At 43.3% G+C, this 22,316-nt stretch overlaps 1 protein-coding gene across 1 annotated transcript; it reads left to right on the forward strand.

The window, feature by feature from the left end:
- The first annotated feature begins 266 nt into the window (after positions 1-266).
- On the forward strand, positions 267-21,585 carry Usp12-46 (Ubiquitin-specific protease 12/46). Its single transcript, XM_050184143.3, has 7 exons — positions 267-371; positions 1,440-1,520; positions 5,661-6,200; positions 10,187-10,347; positions 13,094-13,226; positions 15,901-16,044; positions 20,248-21,585. Exons 1-7 carry the CDS (start codon positions 369-371, stop codon positions 20,347-20,349), a joined length of 1,164 nt encoding a protein of 387 aa, XP_050040100.1. The 5' UTR covers positions 267-368; the 3' UTR covers positions 20,350-21,585.
- Positions 21,586-22,316: the final 731 nt, after the last annotated feature.

Genomic DNA, 22,316 nt, shown 5'->3' on the forward strand with positions numbered 1-22,316 from the left:
CGCAAAAGCAGAGCAGAGTGAGAAGAGCGCAGTAGTGTACACTTTGAAGAAAGCTACCAAAAGTAATAATTAATTTGGAGTTAAATCTAATAGATGATAGGGTCATAGGCACGCGGTGGCTGCATACATGATGCAGATTGTTATCTTATAAAATTATAATCAATGAACCACGTGAAAATATAGTTTATCAAAAATATTAGGTAACTATTAAGGCTTCAAATTGTTTACATAAATTACTTAAGTAACTTTGACGGAAACCGCATGAGCTACGAATGTACGGCTAAAAACGGCCGACTCCGGTAGCCAACAAAAATGGCGCTGTTGAAGGCAAGAAAAGCATTCAAGGTTTGACGCGTGAAAAATGAAAAATGGTGAGTATTTCGAGCTCATTTTTGATCCTGGACGATGCCTTCGTCGTCGCCGTTCAAGCTGTTATTGTAATTTTTTCACCTTGTCATGATATAGCAGGGATCGCTGACCGAATGCTTGTAAATGCAATTCACAGATTTCACTGTGGAATGCTACCTGAAACATACAATTTTCTTAATATTCAGGATGTCCACATTGTTGTCGCTTTGTAAATTACTTTAAAGTGATAGCGATCATTACGCACTCCTCTGTAACGCGATGCTAGTGACCCCTCTGAGTCGGCATCGGATCCGCCTATAGCGGACATTTAGGAACCCGGTTGCGTGAAAGTCCGTGTTTTATACAGGCCCTGATAATGCGCTTAAAGCCATCGACATCTATGATAAGGGGCTGTCGATCCTTAGCGCGGTTCCGCTGAGAGCGGCTACTTAAGTGTGCGTTCACTTGGATGCGTTGAATGCGATAAATTTGCCAGATGACCGGCCTGGCGAGCGTTCGCGAAATTCAAATGCGTCAACCCGTGCGACCGTAAGCTTCCCGTGTGACTCTTGCTTAATTAATTCTTGCCGTTTCGGCCGGATAACTTTTCCTTCACATTTCGAATACTACTGCGTTGACTTCTTCTTCCGCCGTGTAACCCGTAGACCTTTCAGTAGCGATTTGTACGAGCAGAAGCGATGGCCAGTGATCATTGCTTTTTCTTTCTTTTTTTTTTCTTCGTCTCCTCCTTCCTGCACGCAACTAACCACGACGGATCAGCGTGTAACAGACGTGGTTGTTTGCGCTTGCTTCACGTTGTACACATTTTGCGTGCTTTCGTTCTGCAGTTTTTACTGACCCGAATGCGCTTTCTTGTGCCGCCGATGTCTCTGAAACGATGTGGGCGTACCTCCGTACACGTCGTTTGTGCAACTGCACGGAAACGCCGTTTGCTGTAATCGCTATATTGGGAAAGCGCAACTTCGCGATGCCAGCTAGCAGTACGAAAGTTCCTTTCTCGCACATGAAATGGGACCGTTTATTCTGTTTATTGCTCACTGCACATTTTTTGTTTTCGTTTCTTTTTGCAGGGAGCAAATGGATCATTGTTGGAGAAGGAGATAGGTCACGATCAGTTTCCATCAAATGAACACTACTTTGGTCTTGTAAATGTAAGTATGTGGATTCATAAAACGTAGCATCATTGTAGTAGATGTTCACTCAATACTTGTTCACAAGAGTGTGTTTGGAGTTGCAAAGTTTCACTAAGTGAAGTCGTGCAAGAAAAGGAATGTGTGCTTGTCATGAAACAAATTTCTTTTCAGGCGTAAGCACCTGTACTCCAATATTTTGCTGTGCAATTTTGTTTGTTATAATGAGGCAATATAAACTAGAACGGTGCATGTCATCGAAAGCGCTCTGGGTGTGGTCATTGGTGCATGTGGATTTTCATGTAAAGCAACAAATGAAAATTGTAGAGTGGTGTGACATTCAACTGTGTGGACTAGTGTAACAGGTGCACTGTCAACTTTGAACAAAAAAAAATTGAAGCAAATATTTTTCTTAACATTTTGCATGTGTATATTGCTCAGCGGTTGAAACATGATGCTTGGCCCCCATGGCAGCCTGTGCTTTTTGCTCCCCCGTTGGGTGCTGGCGACACTGAGCTGATGCATTGTGGCATACGATGAAAGCGAGGGCCTTTGTGACACATTCTGACTGCAGTTGGTCCCCCAGTGCGTACCTGTGGCTGAAAAAGCTCTGGTTGGCACGTGGGCTGCGTAACGTGTTTCAGTCGCTGAGTATTGTACCGTCTGAACCTCTAACTTCAGCAAGTGAAAAGCACAATGCTTCCACGATGAAAGCAACAAACCTAGCCTAATCGTGTTGAGCTGTTGTCATAGTTGTATAGTACAGTGCAGCATTGACTACAGGGAACACCTGGCTGGTAATAAAGCCAATATAATTCGAACACTTCTGGTTTGTCGAGAGAGAGAGAGGGGAAACAAGAGATTGATAGGGCACATTAGGTGGACAGCTATTCACTAAAAAAGGTCTACATGCCTTCATACCACAATTCTGGTGTACCTAGTTGGAAGCCAAATACTGACTGATTACTTACTGTAAGAGTAGACCATATTGTAGAACTGAGGTGAAACAGCGTGAAAAAGACGGGGACACAAGGAAACAAATACCACAGACAAACGCTGACTGTCAACTGGAAGTTTATTTGAAATTCACCGGACATTTATACCTTTTTCAGCATAATCATGCGCACATCAGTCGCAAAAACATTTGCAAATCAACAACATTTTAATCTTTCTCCCAAAAATGTGATTTCTTTTCCCGACAAGGCAAGAGAGGGAGTGCTTACACATTTATCTCCTTCCTTTCTGATATGAAAGGCCTCTATTATTTCCCTTTCCTTCTTACCCTTTTCTTTCCCTATGAATTTTGTCTTTTCAAGAAGGGGGGTGCATTGACACTTGTTACAGTGTCCAGCTAAATGACTCCTATGGCCATAGGAGTCATTTAGCTGGACACTGTAACAAGTGCCATAGGAGTCATTTAGCTGGACACTGTAACAAGTGTCAATGCACCCCCCTTTTTGAAAAGACAAAATTCATAGGGAAAGAAAAGGCTAAGAAGGAAAGGGAAATAATAGAGGCCTTTCATATCAGAAAGGAAGGAGATAAATGTGTAAGCACTCCCTCTCTTGCCTTGTTGGGAAAAGAAATCACATTTTTGGAAGAAAGATTAAAATGTTGTTGATTTGCAGATGTTTTTGCGACTGATGTGCGCATGCCTATGCTGAAAAAGGTATAAATGTCTGGTGAATTTCAAATAAACTTCCAGTTGGCAGTCAGCGCTTGTCTGTGGTATTTGTTTCCTTGTGTCCTCGTCTTTTTGCGCTGTTTCACCTCAGTTCTAAGTATGAACCAACTAGCCCTCATCAAGATCTTACCATATTGTACTTTGGTACATTTTGTACATTTGACTAATATTTACACAAAAGCATTCTATTTAACTCTCATGGGTAAATGTTTTATATGTAGCACTGTGATCTAGCTATCCAACTTTTCCACATGATGTGGTCACGAATGCTCCTTGTAAAAATTTCAGATTCTTTAATGTAACATTTTCAAAAGGACTCCAGTGGGAAGTATTCTTCCCACCACCTGAATTGGTACACACACCAACAAAAAATTATTTTCGTATTACTCTGGAAACTGTGTAAAACTTCATATGCCTTTCTGTGGCTGGAAAGTAGGAAAAAAAATTTCACTTCCCATGACGCTGCCTAAAAGAGGTGTTTGCACCAATTGGCACAGCTCAGCCCAGCCAAATGTACACTCGCATTCATTATGAGCCGCAACACTGTGCCCGCAGTCAAAGGCTCTTTCAAGACTGCACAGCAGTGTTGGCATACGAAAAATTGGTTTAATAAATACTAGTAATTTGAATGGGGTTCTTCAACTTTTCGTGTGTCGATGCCGCTGTGCAATGTTGGGGCCCGCCGCTTTGGGCATGGGCACCACGTTGCAGCTCATATTGAATGCATCTGTATATGTCTGCTTCTCTGCTATCTTCTTGCTGCAGTGCATCAGCACAACGTGCTAGGCTAAAAGCATTTTTGAATTATGCATGGCACATTTGAGAGCATCATGATCGCTATGCACTAATTTGTAGTAACATGGGTATTTTCACACTTCACAGGCTTGCTTTAAGATGTGAAAAAATAATTGTATAATTGGTACGAATTTAAATACTGCTGAATCGACCTTTTCCTAGAGCTCTTTACAGTTTCCTTATGGGAAGTTTGTCTGAAGAGAAGGGCATTACTTGCAAGACAGATCACAGTGACCAGGTAGCTAATGAAAAGGTTTGCCTATTAGCTTTTTAATTATTCACTTGTGGATACGTGTAGCACTTGCGAAATTGAAGCCAAGCAGTAGAGAAGCCATGTTGGCTTAGCATAAGTCCCAAAGCTATTGCCAGTTTCGAGGTATCAGTCCCCAAAATCTTCTACAATTACATTGGGATTCCACTTAAGAACGTCTGCACCTGCTTTTGGTGAACTGGTAACCGTAATGTCATTGTACTTGGTAGCACAATTAAATTATACTTATCTTGAAAGTAGTGTTTGTCTAAGAATTTCTGCAGAGCAGACAAGAGAATTCTCTCCATTACTTTTGCGATTGCAGCATGGGCCCTAAAGTGAATACTGAGAAAGTTAATCAGTGAAACTTTTCAATTACTTACCTGGACATTGTGATTTCTCATGCAGGCAATTTCTGCCTCTTCTAGAAATCCACCTGAAATGGCGGAACAGCTTTGTCATGAGCTTTCTTAAAAAATATGAGCTAAACAAAGAGAGAAATAAACATGTTGTATATGCATTATTGGTATTCCTCAGAACCATCTTTAGCAAGCTAGATTGAGCCTGCTGCAGGAGAAATTTATTTTTGGGTGATTTACAGTTAATCCTGCTGTGTGCCTCATGTCCTGCCCAGGGCTGCTATAATAAAGTTAAGCTTGCATGAGACCTTGGGCAAAAAACAGAATCAAGAAAAACACAAGAGAGAAAAGTATTGGAGCTTTGCACGAAACTGTGAACGCCTGTGGTGTAGGAGCTATGCAAATGCAACAGCTCTGAATGCAACAGCTGGGAACATGTGTTCTAACGGGGTTCTACTATACAATAACTTTTCACTTGGCTCTATTCCCTGTTTAGTGTCTGCCACTTCTAACTGGATGATGTTGTTAAGATAAAGGGGGGGGGGGGAGGTACTATTTGAACCACAAAGTTTAGAAGTAAATTGAATTTAGTTGAAATTGCTGCATTATTTCAGCCCAGTTAGTGGTACTTGATTGATGTTTATTCCCGGAGCACCACTGCAGCTTCTTCATGTGAAATCGAATTGCGGAGTGTCTCAAAACCACAGTTGCAAAGGATGCCGTATAGAGGGAGCTCTGGATAATTTTGTCCACCTGAGGTTCCTTAATATGCACCTAGGTCTATGTACACCAGTGCTTTTGCATTCCACCCCCATCAGAATGCAGCCGTGGCAGCAGGGAAACGTACCCACAACATTCATGCTTAACTGCAGAATGCCACTGAGCCACTACAGTGGGCGCCTATTTGTGTGCTATCACGTATATTCTGTAATATTTTCATTTCTGTCTGTATGCTACTTCCGTAGCAATGATATGTCCCGTCGCTGACCTTGAAAACATGAAAGTGGTATTTTAAATGCTACCCTTGTGCTGATTGCACCCTTTGCATCTTACTTCCCCCCTCAAATATACAGTTTGGCAATACCTGCTACTGCAACTCGGTGCTCCAAGCGCTCTACTTCTGCAAGCCGTTTCGGGAGAAAGTGCTGGAGTACAAGGCTCGTAACAAGCGCACGAAGGAGACGCTGCTCACGTGCCTGGCCGACCTGTTCCACAGCATTGCCAACCAGAAGAAGAAGACGGGCACCATTGCTCCCAAGAAGTTCATAGCGCGGCTGCGCAAGGAGAACGAGCTCTTCGACAACTACATGCAGCAGGATGCGCACGAATTCCTCAACTACCTGCTGAACACCATCGCCGACATCCTGCAGGCCGAGAAGCAGCAACTGCAGCAGAACTCGCAGGCCAACGCCAAGGGCAACAAGTGCACCAGCAGCGGAGACGCGGCTCATCCTGCGGCGGGAGCCCCCATAGCTTCAGCTGGTGCCACCGCACAGGGCATGCAGAACCAGGTTGGGGGCGCTGCCCAGCCCCCTAAGCCCGAGCCCACGTGGGTGCACGACATCTTCCAGGGAACCCTCACCAATGAGACACGGTGCCTCAACTGTGAGACGGTGAGTCTGCTGTCTTTCTTGACTGGCAGTGGGCCAGTGCTGTCAGTGCCTTCACAGAGGGAGGGGCAATGTGGGAACGCTGGCATGATGGGTGGCATCGAAGCCAGCCGTGGAAGAAGAGGACGACGAATGCACGAGCAGTGGCACGAGCATGTTCATGCGTTTGTGCCGAGGGACACCGATGCTGAACCCAAGAAAGGGCACCCAAGAGCTGCACTGTAGAAGTCTTGAAAGTGTTGAAAGGGTAGTGCAAGATTGCAAAAAATGCACACACAAAAAAAAGAAAAGAAAATTGTGATGGCTTTTTCACTGCTCTCTTGTTGCAATGAAAGATACCATATGCTAGAGTAGGGTGCTTGCTTCGAACAAGTTTTGTTTAAGTTCCTGAAGCAGGCCAGATTGGCAGCTGCAAAGTCACTGTGATCTAAAAACAATTCGTTGCTTTTTAGTCTCTGCTGTTCCTACTTTGCCACTGCTTGTGTGCTGCATCTCAAGGTAAATCATTAAAGGGAACCTGAAACGACTTTGACAATTTTGTACATATGTACTGAGTCGTTAGGGTAGGCCCTTCTGATAATGAAGGGACGCATTTAAATGCTCTGCATAAGGTGTGTAATTTATTATGAGCTTTTTTTAAATGTGCATCGCTGCCCATCACTGCAGTTTCACTCCCCCGAGTTTTCAGCCGCCCCCTCCCAATTGACGTTGTTAGCCCAATTGACGTCGGTTCGCGAACTATCCGACTGGCTACCCAAGTCATGCCATCGGTAATTTTTCCAACGTTATGGTGAACAAATGTTGGTCGTAATAGTTGGAATGTTGGTTAATTTGTTTCTATAAAAAATGCAACAGAAAGAGAATACACAAAGACAATTTATCACTGCACTCGAGCACTTCCGACAAACAGCAAGTGTCATCTGCCTGTGTTACAACATTCTCCGTGTTGACGTGAGCTGCGTGGTCATTGTTGGTTTGGAGCTTTCTTTTTATGAGAACCATGGATCACCCTTGTTACATTGTGGGCTGCAAATCTAGCGTTCAGTGACATGTCAAGCTGCAACATTGTTTCGCTCTGCAAGGCAACATGCAAATGGAGGGGCTGCAGCACATCGGGCTGTCGGTATCCGATCAACGCCAGTATCTATGCATTTGCAGCCATCACTTCACACTGGAGGATTACTACCACAATAGAGAGTTTTAGCCTGTCTGGTATACAGGTAAACTAGGGTAAACGCAAGCAGGAGTTTGCCATATGAGCAGAGGCGCGAACTTAAATGGCCTGCATGGTGCAGCCATTTGGTGGCACAGAGCTCAGCCAGACAAAAACAGAGCTCATATGGCAGTAAACAAGTGTATTCTACTTTGCTGCTGATGTAAATTTTCTGCAGGATCGTAGCTGTAAACACGTTATATTTTAAATGTTTAAAATGTTTTACACTTGGCTACTGCAATATTAGCCCCGTGTTTGTTAAGCTCTGCGCTATCACATGGCTGCACAATGCAGGCCGCTAAAGCCACTTGTGTTTATGCTAAAGCCCATTCGTCACAGCGGCAGTAGTATGAAGGGGCTTTAGTTTATTCCTCTGCCCATCCACCAAAACACTCAGCTCGCCTGGGGTTACCAGAACACCGGACACGTTCGGCACTGCAACAGAACGCAACAGTGTCTTGCTGGTAGATCTTCTGAAATATGCTACTGGGGTACTTATTGGTTAGGTCTATTAATAAGAATTTGGCTGCTGCTATATGTGGACATCAGATTGCACTTGGCAGGTAGTTTCAGCCTTATCGTGCGACGAGATGAGATAGCTGCTGTTGCATTCATTTTCTTTTCACCTACAGTTATGTACTGCCTAATATGCTGTGACCAGCATCCTGTGAAGTGTTGCCTGGGCTGTGAAGGGCTTTTTTTTTAATATTGCATTCACATACTAGTGCTTCAGCATAGCTATGAATCATGTTCGACTCAGGAACACTTCGAGGGGTGTACGCGGAATAACATTTCGTAGTTCTCTTTTATGTCCAGAAACGGGCTTATCTGAAAATTATGGAATTACTTATCCAAAATGTGGAATGTGGCATAAAATGTTTCATGGCAAGAAATCTGAATTTCATGCACTTCAGTGAAGAGAAGCATCAAGTTAGTTGAGAGTGTTTCGCTGGTTGGTTGATTATTGCCAGAAAAGATAAAGGCTGGAGTTTCTTGTTTTGAACTTTATAGTCAAACGGACTATGCTGGATACAATGTTTTGTCATGGATTCTTCAGTATCTTTGCGTATGTAGGCCTTTTTTTTTTGTGCAGCAGAAGTCTTCAGAGGTTACCATGTTGAGTCTGCTTAATTTTGAATGCAGTGTTCTTCCTTTACCATTTATAAGCTATCTACTAGGGCCAATCGGATGCTCTCGACAGCTGAACCATTCCATGAGGGTGGTGCGGCGACATTTTTCATTTTTATGCCCTTTCTTGCTTTCCGCTTGCGGTAAGCCTGACTGCTGACACTTCTTGAAGTGTGTAACATGCTGATCAACATTTACCCTTAATGTCCTTCAAAGTGCCACATTCTCATCACTACAAAATTAAGTAGAGGAAACAAGCAAATGTGGGATTTAAAAAAAAAGAAAAGTCAGATGAATTCACTACACACATAGTGTTAGCAATATGGAGTAAGTGTTTAAAAATTTGCTTTTATCCAAAGACAAACAAGTAATTACAATTGACAAAATGGCTTTGTATCTTCTCGCTGGTTGCATTTACACCCAGGTGTTCTGTGCATCACAACAGGGATGATTAAAATGTGTTGTTTGTTGTTGTGTGTGCCGTAAATTGAAGACCCTGAACCACCTTGGCCAGTAGCATGCAGTACAGTCGACTCTCATTACTACGAACCCTGATAATCCGACGAAAAATGTGTTTTATCCGGAGTTCGTAATATCCAAAACGCCTCACTTCCGAAACATTGGTCGTGATGCCTAACAACGTTATTGCAAAGACTGAGTGATGATCGTTGAAAGTAAAAAAGAGAGTGAGAGAAAAGTTGCAATTTCGCCCAAAAGGCAAAGCATCTATTGTGATAGCAAATTAGTAGACAGCTATGCGAAGCAAGGATAGTAGTTTTATCTCGCTCGATGACCGCGGAAAGTGGCTGTCAAAATGTTGGAGTGAAGAAGTGCAGCAGCAGCAGCGAGTGAATTGACCTTCGTGCTGTCTCTCGCTTCAACGCGGACTAAACGTTGAAAGCACAGCGCATACGAAGCTACTGGCACTGCGTACACTTTGTCCGCATCGCATATCGCTTTGGAAATACGGTGCACAGGTGGGCAAGCACTTTATCCACATCGCAGATTGCTTTCAAGATACAGCAGCCTCGACATAAGCAGCGGCCGCCGGAGTTGAACCCCCCTCTCCCTTGCCTCCCCTGGTGCCACGCGCGCGAAAGAAGACAGTGCATTTCCTCCCCACCTTCCTCTCTCTTGTGCGCGATACTAGAGAGCTACAGCTGAGCAAGCCAGCGGGCCAGCGTAGATGCCAGTGTGCATGTATGATACAGCATGTGCAGTGGCATCTGCGCTGGCCCGCTGAGCCATAACTCTCTGTTGAGCCGCGATCATCAGCTGACCCTCGTAAGTCAGTTGTCAGCCCGTGTCAACAAGGCAGAAATATGTTTTATGCGCCTGAATTTGAATTTCGTCTGCTGTAGCTGATAGTCCGTTATAGCACGGTCCGTTAAGAGCCAACTTCGTTGCATTAATAAAATAGGTAGAACATACTAAGGCTGAAATATGGTCCGATATGTCCGAAAGTCTGTTATACACAGGTCCATTGTAATGAGCATAGACTGTATTATGTTACTGTCCTATTGGTGTCTGCAGAATAGAACCAAGTGCTACACATTATTCAAAAACTTATGATAATTTGCTGTTGGGGTGTTTCTTATTCTATACAATTTCATTTAGTCTGTGCACTGCATTTGTTTTTGTTTTTCAGGTGAGCAGCAAGGATGAGGATTTCCTGGACCTCTCTGTGGACGTGAGCCAAAACACATCCATAACCCATTGCCTAAGAGGATTTAGCAACACCGAAACGCTCTGCAGCGAACACAAGTACTACTGCGAAAATTGCTGCAGTAAGCAAGAGGCGCAAAAAAGGCAAGTGCTGTGATTATTCTGTGGCAGTCACGCTTTAAAACTAAACTCTATGCTGTGCTTTTTAATCTTAAATCTGAAGCAGTAAATTGTGAAGACTGGTAACTTTTTTTTCAACTAGCCAAGTTTCCTAAGCAAGTCCCTTCTTCAGGCTAAATCAGCCCTGACTTGGCTATGAGGCAGTGACTGTAATATTCTTATTGCATCCATGTTACCTGACAAATAACTTTTGTAGCCCCGTGAAGGAATCAATGAGTGAGTTATCATTTTGCTTATGAATTGAGAAACCCAACTCCATAAACTTTAACAGTCTCTGTGCGAGTTTGTTGCAGTTTCGTCTATTTACAGTGAACTTAATGTAGATTAGGTTTTAGACTGAGTGAGTGGCAGTTCACATCATTGGTAACCTATGTCACGAGAAACCATACCAGATGTCTTTTATTTAACCATAAAAATTTTTTTAAAAATCGCCTGTGGCAGGTAACAAAATTCTAGTCGATGAGCTGCATTGCTCGAAGAGTTGTACATCACTTGCCCAAGAAATCAAAATGCATGAGCGACTAATCAACAAGTATTGTCTGATTAACTTCTTAATTAATTACAATATGACACCAGTATTGAGATAATCATTCCACAAGTGTGCGGCAAAATATGTTGGCTTTCCAGTTATTTTAATGCATAAAATGGCAATTTATGAACAAAGTAAGTGGACCTATAGTGAATTTTTGCTGCCTGTTTCGCACCACATATCTCAAAGCCCATGTGATCTTTGGAATTCATTCTCCTGCATATTACCCAGCACCCCCACCAAATGTAGTATGAGGATTTATTATAAAACACAAGCACAGTCTAGTTGCACCGGCAGTAGACTAACACTGATCGTACGCACGGCAGACACAAGAGCGTTTTCGTCGTCCTCTTCTTCGCTACACAAGTATGTGATCTTTAGAATTCCAAGGGGGAAACTGATACTGTATGTAGCATGTGTCATCACACGCTTTTGTCACCAGCCAGTAGTGTGCAGGCTATTGCTAGAAAGCAAAGGTTAGTCAGCTGCTGCTGGCAACGACCAACTGTCCTTTGCTTCTTGATGGGGGAGTTGGGTCATAGCCAAGAGTTATTTGTTTATCTTACATTTGATCTATGACTTTATCGGGACCAAATATTTGGCTTTAGTGTCCACTTAGCAAAGATAGAAATAGCAGTTTATTTTGCAGTAAGGTTGCTATCTAGGTCAGTTGGTATGGGTTCACGGTAAAATGAGGGTGACATGAAAAAAATAGAAGCTGAGAAGATTAGACCACAAGCATTTGCGGTGTCTATTTGTTCCCCCTCATTTTACCATAGTACAGTAGAATGTTGGCGATATGATCTAGCCTGATACAAAATTAGAGATGGTACGAATATTTGAAAAGTACCGGCCCAAGTCCATTAGCTTACAATGTGCTAAATGTCTACTATCGCGAACCGCTTTTCACGCCACTGTGAATGATACGAACAGTAAAGCTGGCGTGCAATCCCCAGCAGCGCCAGTGAGGAGGCAGAGTGGTTGTGCCAATGTGACGGTTACCTTCCTGTTGCCAGGGCGGCCTACGTCAGTCCATCTTGCACCCCCCCCCCCCCCCCCCCCACTAAGAAAAAAAGAAAAAAATTCATTTTGGTCGGTATCATGCAACGTATCAGCCATCTTCAAATGGCTTGCGACTTTATTAGGAGTCGGCAATCACACACTGGTAATCTCGGTAGTATTCGCTTCCATGGTAGCTTCATCTCTCTATTCCATGTCTTCCGTCGTCTACGGCTCCCGATGACAATTCGAAACTTTTATGCCTTTGCACCCGTTAGATCGCATGACACGAAGTGCTTTGCTGCCGCAAACAAAAGTAAGCAGATTCCTTTATCTTGCACAACTCGTGTACTTATTACCATCAGGCAGCAGCTAGGACACAGCATGAAAATAAACTGGAGATAACCCAGCAGATCTTGAAATGTCAGCCTCTGAACACGCAGAGTGCACTGCCCGCTGCTGCTAAAATGTGTGTGAAACAGCTATGCCAGTAATTAAAATTTGCATCAGGTAATAGGAGTGCGCCCTGTGTGCCATGTGACTGCAGTAACGAATTGTGGCGCTGGTCTTCCTGTATGGCACTAGCTTTTATTGTTTTTATTTCTGCATGGAGGAATACACTCCTGCAGCTATCTGAATCTCCAATCTCTCGAGCTTACAATGATACCAAGATGGGAGGGGGGTGGGGGGCTGCATCACTGGAAAGCCGTACTTACGCAGCCATGAGTGTGTTAGCACTTCCCGAAGCTCAATTTTCTTCCAGATTTTGAAAACACACTAAAGTGCAATTTTCATAAATTATGCTGCGAATTTCATCTGAATATTTCACCATGAGATCAAGAAAGGTCTTAGGATTGTGTGGAAAAAAATTCTAAAATCGGGAATTCTAAAGTCTACCATTTCATTGCCGCGTCCCCCCTTAATTTCCCGTTTTTTTAATGTTTTTGGGTGATACAAAATTTCTTTACCATCATGGAAGATTCATATTATCGGGATTCTACTATAGTTTATTTGGCTGAAAGCTGTGTGAAGTAAAGTCAAGAGTGGCATATTGAGTTGCAAAGTAAGTTGTTAATTTGTAGTCGCTTAGGCAAACAGAATCATGTTTCAGTGATGTATAAAATTTGCAGTTGCTAGTGTGAGAATATGTTATGTTATATTTGGCTTTTCTCTTCTTTCCAGGATGAGGGTAAAGAAGCTGCCCATGATACTTGCATTACACTTGAAGCGTTTCAAGTACACGGAGCAGCAAAATAGGCACACCAAACTGTCTTACAGGGTGGTCTTCCCCCTTGAACTAAGGTTATTCAATACGGTGAGTGCGCTCTCATGAATTTTTCAATTTGGGGACATTTTATGAACCATGAGTGGCAAGGATTTCTCTGGTGCATAATTTCATTAGATGCACGGTGTGTTCCTGAAGATGTGGATCCGTCTTGTCACTCTTTTTGCTGAAGCCTGAATAGTAAATTTGTAATCTTGAAATAAATGTTGCTGTATGAAACCACAAGTTAGATTCGGTTTAAGAATACTTCTGGAATAACTTTCAAAATGGTTTTAAAGCTGGGCTACTTGGCATAGAAACACATTTAGGTGGAACAGCACCATGTGGTACCTTAAACTTGAGAACAGTCTTTGTATCCAGGAGTCCCCTTTTTAATGTGCAAATGGGAGAAAGACGTGGGTTATAATAATTCCTAAATGAAACTTTCAGCCTCTGGGGTACTAGGTAACTGTGGAATTCTGCTTCTAAAGTCACAGGCTCGATTCTTAGCCTCCGTGAGTGCATTTCGATGGTAGCATAATGGAAAATATGCTTGTGCATTGTGCTTTAGGCATATCTTAAAAGTACTCCAGATGTTCAAAACTAATTTGGAGACCTCGAGTGCAGCGTTACCTTTGACCTCTGTGTTACTTCGTGACATTAGACCCCAACAAGCAACCAAAATAAATTTTTATCAGTTAATAAAATTGCTGAGCAAATAAGTGGGATTTCGAACACTTTGTCCGACTTCAATGAAGTCTACAGTGTCTCATGACCTGACTGCTGCTTTAGTCCATGCAAAGTTAGGTTATCTTGATGCCATTCTCAAACAGGCATCTCAACCTGGAAAGTGGGTCTGCTTGGAAAAATCTTAGTTTCAGGAATACAAGTTCTCTCTCTCTCTTTCTTTTTGCATTGCATGACTAGAAATGCCTAAATACTGTTTTACTGACAGAATCGCTATACCTGGAGCCTTTGAGAAATTAAAATAAGAGCAAAGCATTTTCTCGCTTAACCCTTTCGCTGTCGGACCTTTCTGGCCGTGACGCACCTCCAGTGTCGGCTTAGTTTCAGGGAACGAGCATAACAGGGAATGAACATAGCAATTTATTTTTTATTATGATTGGTATGCAAATAACATAGTCAATGGAATACGCACATTTCAATGTTCTGCAGCTGTTGTTAGTAAACATAATCATCATCATCAGCCTGACTATAACATTCGATCAACATCCGAATCTGAAGGTGCGAAACTCTCCTCTTCCTCGCATGAGACGCTGTCCGAGTCTGAATCCGAGCTCGGCTCGTATTCTGAATCGAAAGAGCCACCGCTCCAATGAGCAGACGAAGGTACCGCGCACTCAGCCATCCGAAAGTAACCGCGCGCAGGGAGGATGTGCTTTCAGTCGCCCGCACAACGGAGAGAAATGGGACGTTGGTGTGATCAAGAAGACAGAGGGAGATGGAAAAAGGCTAAAACAAAGTTCGAGGGGCTTTACGTTTACTGCTGCAAGCCGGAAGCGAGCGTGCAGTGAGAGAGTGAAAGCAGCAATCGAGTCATGTGTCGGTCTCTTTTCGGAGAGGCAATGGCGTGTGCCCCTGAACTTGAAACGCCGTAGCAGACACACCAACAGAACAAAAATAAAAACCTTCAAACCAGCGGAGATGGCAGAACAACCCTTGAACCCATAACCACACGTGCGTGATGCATGATCCAGCGAACGCGGAGCGACTGCGCCACTCAGCAAAGAGAGAGGGGTGAGTGGTAGTCGCACCGTACTCTTCAATGCATGTACCAACACAGTGCAGGGCGAAAATACGAACTTGTAGAAAGATTCAACAGATGGCGCGGCGAGTCCAGGAGCACCAGCTTTGTGCTCAGGCGTGAAATTTTGAACGCACGATAGAGAACGTACCGGTACGTCAGTGACACTGTGGGGGGGGGGGGGGGGGGGGGGGGAGCACGAAGACGTGCCGTACGTCCGTGACAGCGAAAGGGTTAATTTAAGTTTTTATAATTATGTGAGTGTTCATGGGGCAAGTGGAAGGGGGGGTGGGCAAGAGGGAGGCATCTGTGTTTAAGAACCCACATCTCCACAACTGCAAACTTGTCTGTCTTTCGTAGGCAAAGTGTAATTACAGTAAAGGGCAAAAGATTTCAGTTTTAAATGATCACATTGATAACTGTAGAGGCAAGACATGAAGAAGACCTTTTGAATCTTTCAGTTACAAGAAATCAGTATATTTAGCACTATTGTATGCATAAAGAGATTCAATTAAGAAAGTGCTTTCTACAAGTACTTCTTGTTAACATGTTTCCATAAAATACTGAAAATGGAGCTGCAGTTAAAAGAGCTCTAGAAAATGAAAAATCAGGAGTGTTTCTTAGAAAGACTTAAAAGTTTGCTGATATGAGTATAGCAAAGTTGGAATCATGTTGCCTGTGGCAGTAATGTGTGGGAAATGGATCACTTCTGTATTTCTTCGTGTTTTCAATATTTCTCAAGGTTCAACTGCGAATTTGTTTACTTTCAGTGTGTAGGGGATAGAAGGGCCTAATTTGTGTGCTCATTTCATGCAGGACACTGCCATAGATCTTTTGCTTGAAAACACGTTGAGCAAATCTGCTTATTTAAAAACATTTTCTTCAAGAATACATGTTGATGCTGGTCACGTGTACATGTTGTGCAATTCCTTTGCTGACTACACCCTTGTGCTTCTCTAGTCGGATGATGCCTACAACCCTGACCGGATGTACGATCTGGTGGCAGTAGTCATCCACTGTGGAAGTGGTCCCAACAGGGGACACTACATCTCCATAGTGAAAAGCCATGGCCTTTGGCTCCTTTTCGATGATGACATTGTTGATGTAAGTGCTTCTGTTATTAAGATGGCTCTCCTTACGAATGGCATAGGAGGGGGATTTAATTTTTCGTGCAGCGACAGCTGTTATGGCACACCATAACTCCTGTGGTTGTTATGATGTCAGCTGATGGGACCAGTGTCTTTTGTTGGGATACCAAAGTGGAGTGCTTTGCCAGTTTTATGAAGAAAAAAATCGCACTGCCCTGCTAGGATTTGAACTCTGGTCCAACAGGCTTTCAGTCAAACATTCTACCTCTCGGTTACTCTGCCAATGCCGCAGCAAAGATTACTGCACCTGGCTAATACTGTGCCTGCCCCTTGAGTGCTCATTAAGATGATTGTCTGATGCTGCATTCTGCAGCTTATCGTTAAACCAGCATTAAGGTGAAAGAATACCGTATTTACTCGAATCTAAGCCGGCCCCTGAATGTCCGAAGCCAGAAAAAAAAAAAGCTTACCTCGACTGTAGGCCGAACAAGAAAGTGAGGACAGCGTTCACAAAATGAAAACATCATTTATTTAATATGAACATGCCGAACTCATTCTACGCCATCATCGCTGTTAGCCTCGTTTGCTTGCGGATGCGCACAAGCTCGCGTCCGCGTGCTCGCACATGCACAGACAGTGCGACAAGGCTTGTACACGTCGAAACGTGGCGCGGTCTCGGTGAACAGCTCCTCTCTGTTATCGCGCACTTATCTTCCTTATCACTGCCATCTCTTCATTGCGGCACACGAAAAAAAGCGTCTCCTGTTACCCGCTCCAATGACGAACGTTTTTCTCATCGATGCTGAAGTCCCGCCCGGCTTGAACGTTTGACGATGCCTCTGCGGCTAGCACACCTTTTCGTTTGAAAGCAGCAGGCACTATAGTACCTTATTTTCACGATTCTAAGCACCCCCCGATCCTAAGCACCCCCCTCTATTTTCGCGAGAAAATTGGGAAAAAAGTTTGTATGCGAATCTAAGCACCCCCCTATTTGTTAGGAAGAGCATGTAGCCAAGGCCGCCAAGTGCGCTTGCTCACTATGTCATCGAGCCGGAGCCGTCGGAATCCCAAGGTGGCACGGAGTCCGCGGCGCGAGTACGCCTTACAGCCGGACTGTACGGCGAAAGCTGCAGAAAGCGTCCCCATCAACCATGGCCAAGTGGATTTCGGACGCGTGGAAGCGGGTCCAAGCGGACGTTGTGGTCAAATCATTTAAGAAGTGCTCGATCCCAAATCACTTCGACAGAACGGAAGACGACCTGCTGTGGGATACCGAGAGCGGCGGTTCAAGCGGTGCAACGAACTCGAGTGGCAGTGATAGTAACTGAGCATCCGACACAAGCGGTAGGTTCACTGTCTGCACCGATTTTTCCTTTGAATGTCTGCAAAATAAAATGTTATTTCTCGCACCCGTCTCGTCGTGATGTCGCAGCGAAAAGAGGGAGAGGGGGTCATTCTAGATTTTTCGAATCTAAGCACCCCCCCTCACTTTAGGCATCGCGATCGTGAAAAAAAGGGGGTGCTTAGAATCGAGTAAATACGGTAGTTATGATAATGCCTCGCCCCACGCCAATACGACACAGCTCAAAATGACGACGTCGCTCGTGTACTTCAGTTGGCTACTGGCACGGCTAGTAGTGGCTGCAATACTGACTTTTCTAGATGGCACTAGCTATGCCCCTTATTTATCATTTTCTATGTCAAACTGGTGCGCTTCTTAAAATCCTCGAATCTAAGCCGACCCTAGAGTTTGGCATATGTTTATTCGAAAAAAAAAAAGAACTGTCTGCCTAGATTCGAATAAGTACGGTATTAACGAAGCCAGTGGCTAGAAGCGAAAGGCAGGATAGGACAGATGAGAAAGTAAAGGTCATGTCTCCTTGCTACTTAACCATCAAGTGCCACCACCTACGCAAATGGAGATGTCTGAAAACTGGAGGTATCACTGATTAATGATTCTTCTTCTTGAAAGGAGGCTGCTCGCCCACATCTTTTTTACTCCATCCGATACTGCAACTAAACAGCACAAGGTTCACCTTGCATAGCAGTGTGTCAGCTATTGCATCGCAGGTTCACATTATGGGCTAGACTGCAACAAATTTAAAGAAAGGTCTCCTGCTGCAGCTGTGATTTGGGATATTTTGCATCATCACGGTGAAGAGAGTCATTCAGCTTGATAGCCATCTTTATAACTTCCCCTAATATGAAATTCTTAGTATATTATGTTGCAGTTGACAATCCATAGTGATACAGAATGTGTAGACCATTCTAAATTAGGTCAGAGGAGGGCCACTATATTGAAAATGTTGGGTTGTTGATGTGGGCAGGTTTTCATTGTTGCATGCATTATTCACTGGCTCATGCTATGTAATGGTGGTCCAGTGAGAAAGCATCCGTGCTAGCTGCAGGTGATGGAATCAGCAGAGAGCTCTACTTATGAGGGTTTGTGTACCAAAAATATGAATGCATATGACGATTTCTGTATTTTGTAGATAGTGCCACTTCCTAATCTCCTGTAGTATATTACAATTTGTGTCCGGTTAAGTTCAGATTAGTTGTTAATGAGTGAGGAACATCAGAAAGAAACAGTCTTCATTACTGCAGATTCAGTGACATATAGATGGCAATGACGTAAAAGCATTCTTTTATACATATAATCCGAATATAAGGCGAGTTGTTTTCCCAGAATTGTTAGTCTTGAAGTCACCCCCACCTTACATGCAAGGTTGATGGTTCAGTTACTATTTCAGTAGGGCGGCAGCAGTGCCGCATTTCTGGCAGCCTAGATTTTATACAGCAGTGCACATTGTAGCAACTAATAAACCTTGGAAGGTGAGGCAGTAACATATTTTTGTCTGTGTAACCCGCACCAAGAATTCGAAAAATGTAATAGTAAAGGCGGGGTGCATGTTAATGTGAATTTCACCTTGAAATGCGACTTCATATCAGCTTGGAGTCCGCTGCCCTTAAGTCACATTGTGATTTGATATTTATTGTAAGCACATACAGTCAACCTTCGTTAATTCGACCCGAATGGTAACGACAGAATTGGTCGAACTAAACATGATGCAGAAAAAGAATGTCAAAACGCACAGCTGATTCATTAGGCAGTATTTGCCCCATTCTAACATGCCCCTGAATCAAACGTGCGCCCCCTTTCTATGTATACAAAGTAGAAAACTAACATAGATGTAACATCAAAGCACCTAACAAAGTAGAACTCTAATGCGCACCTGAATATTTAGCAAGAACAATGGGCAAATGTCTAATATGCATTATACAATGGTGGCTGATATTTTTTAAGGTCAGCTTCGCCGCAATACAAAGGTGTTATGCGGCAAAGCATATGAATGTCACGAACGCAGTTTTTAAAGCAATCTTCTAGGGGAACAAAAAAAAAAAGGCACATGTTAGGATTCAGTAACTACTTTAATCAGACATTGCGAGCTACCTTTAATTCTTGAAAATCAGCCTTGAGCATGCACAAAATGGGCGTTTATGACAGGACATGAGGCATGTTCAGCATATTTGCTGTCTTCTATGCTCCGTCGAGACAGACACTGCCAGTAAAAGGGTCGCCATTGGGGTCACCATAGGGGTCAGGCACATGAACACTAATTGATAAAGTTTGCATTATCTGGCGAAGGCCAATTTTAGGATCTAAATAACGAAAATTTGTGCCCATAGAAATGCATGGGGGCCAGCCGGGCCCTTTGGTTGGGATCGAATTAACTGAAAGACTGAATTAACTGGAGTCGAATTAACAGAAATTCACTTTATTCATTACAGGCTGATATCAATGAGAAACGAAAATTTAGATGTACTTTCTTATGTGTAATATTTCATTATATGTGCTTATGCCGAAATTCAACCTCTGATCAAGAAGTAAGACTTGTTGTAAGTAGCAACTGGAAATTGCATTTGCTGGAGCTCTTTCAGTATGATTGAAATTTGTGAAAGAAGAGCATAAGGTACTTATATATTTGGAATTCGTATGCACATTCAGAGAACCACATTAGTAAAAATCCTAGTACGTCATACTAGGACACTACTGAATATCCACTAGGCATACTAGGATATCAAGTGATTTAGTACAAGTGAATGTCCTAATATACTACATAAGTGAGTATGCAAGCAATCTATTGATGTAAGTTGCGCAGTTATACAGAATGCACGAAAAATGCTGCACGCTTAATTGTGCTCCGTCCCATTGTTGCAGAAAATCGACGCGACGGCAATTGAGGACTTCTACGGCCTCACGTCGGACACGCCAAAGACATCGGAGTCAGGCTACATCCTCTTTTACCAGTCAAGGGAGTGACGTCTTCACCGGCTTGGAGCGACAGGAACAGGGGTGTGAGGTTCCCCAGTGTGCACGCTGTGTCCCTTGCCAGAGTAGTGTCAACTTTCGCTCTCTCTCACCCTGGCCGCCACTGACCAAGGTGTGCAATAGAGGCAGGTCCGGGAGCAGAGGTGGCGGCCATCTTTCTTGTCACCGTGTCACACGAGGAAGCATCATCAAACTCTGGACAAATATCTGCACAACGGCACAGCGGCGCAAGACTCGTTGCATTTTGTAAAGGAAAGGTCGGCAGAGGTCGGTGAAGCGGTCTAATGCTGAGGCGCAAAGAGGAAAATGCGGCATCTCAGCCATAGCAGGGCTGGTAGAGTTTATTGCGGCTGTAGAGGAAATTTTGTCAGAACAAATGGTGTGTAAATAATAAAGTTTTTTTTTTTTTACAGCCGCATCACAGACAGCAAAGAGGCTATCAACAGCAAGGCAGACACCTGGTTCACTCTGCAGATGTCTTTCTTGGCATGCAAGGGCAGACAACATACAGTGTGCAAGCACATGATGCAGAATTTGTACGAGTGGCAGAGAGTCCCCAAGTCTCCCAGGTCAGAGCTGTAGAGCTGGTGGTTAATGCCAAGATTCCAGAGTGCTGGAGCTGCCTCGCTGTTGCGTAGTGGTTTGTAGAGATATAGTGTTCTAGGTTTCCAGGGGATACAGGGGCTGTGTACAGATTAATTTATGGTCACTAGGATTTTATTAAGATGATAAGCAGTTCAAGCTTTGGGGGCTTTCGGGAACAACTGGAAGAGTATCACCTTCTGTGGTGAATAGGCAATATGAAGTACTATGAGAGTATTCAAAAACAAAGGCTTCTTCTTTTGTTGTTGTTGTTATTGTTGTTCTGAGTTTTTGATGTCAGTTCTGAAAAGTTTCATAAATGATGTGACACGGAAGTAAAAAAAAATAGAAAAATATCTTAGCACTTATGCATTTAGGTAAACATTTCTTGATTATGGCTTTCATTTTGTTAGCCGGAGATGTTAAACTACAAATAGATTTCAAAGTTAGTCAAGAAATGAGCGAATCAAAAGTGCCCATCAAAACAAAATTGTACAAAATACACCAGGCATAGTGTGTGGTGTGAATGTGTTTCTGTTTGTAGCATTATGCAGCACATGTAAAAAGTGTAAGAAGAGTAAGAGCCTCATTGACAGTGTATAATATTGTACAGTTGCATTGCCTCTTATTAAAGCTTTGGATGCAGTTCTGTGTGTTGACATCATTTAGTACTTACTTGGACACAGTGCAGCCCCATAGAAGGTAGCAAGAGAATAAGCAAGCAGCTAGAGATACTCATTCAGAAATGTTTAGACATCAGCAAAAGAGCAGCACTATAGCAAATGTGAACCTTAGTTGAACAGAACAAGAATTTTTGTAACAAATGTGGCTGAGGACTTGTTAAAGAAAGTAAATGAATGGCCCTGGATAGAATTCTAGTAGCCTAGCATGTGTAGGAAAATACCATACCTGTGAACATCTCTACGTGCAGGCCAAGACTATGTATATACAGGGTGTCCCACATAACTTGAGCCAAGAATTTTAATATGAAAGGCACGTCAGAAGCGAATTCAGCTGAACGCATACTATTCGCTATAGCGTATAGTGACTACGACAATTCTTTGTTTTCCCCATAACTCTAATTAATTAGGTTTAATTACCCAACTTCTTAATTAATAGCTGAGGACCCCGAGTATGATATGCAGATTTGTAGAGCATCCTCGGAAACCACCGATCAAGTTGTTTCCTTTACGTTATGTCTCATGTAGTTTTTTTTTTCAGGGTTGCAAAGAAAGGCCGCGAAATATGAAAAAAAAGCCACGCGACGTAGTGTTTGCGCAATGGTATTGTGCTGCTCTCAAGCGTGCATTCGGTGAACAAGGGGCTGCACCGTGACCGGCGACGAGGAAGCGGCAGGGCGTTCTGTATCTCATCGG

The sequence above is a fragment of the Dermacentor andersoni genome, chromosome 4, assembly GCF_023375885.2.
Source record: "Dermacentor andersoni chromosome 4, qqDerAnde1_hic_scaffold, whole genome shotgun sequence".
NCBI classification, from domain to species: Eukaryota; Metazoa; Arthropoda; class Arachnida; order Ixodida; family Ixodidae; genus Dermacentor; species Dermacentor andersoni.

Bases quoted from the DNA above. Each gene is read 5' to 3' on its own strand.
- Usp12-46 (XM_050184143.3), top strand. The intron at 1,521-5,660 runs GTAAGTATGTGG...TCAAATATACAG, and splicing joins ACTACTTTGGTCTTGTAAAT to TTTGGCAATACCTGCTACTG. The intron at 10,348-13,093 runs GCAAGTGCTGTG...TCTTCTTTCCAG, and splicing joins AAGCAAGAGGCGCAAAAAAG to GATGAGGGTAAAGAAGCTGC.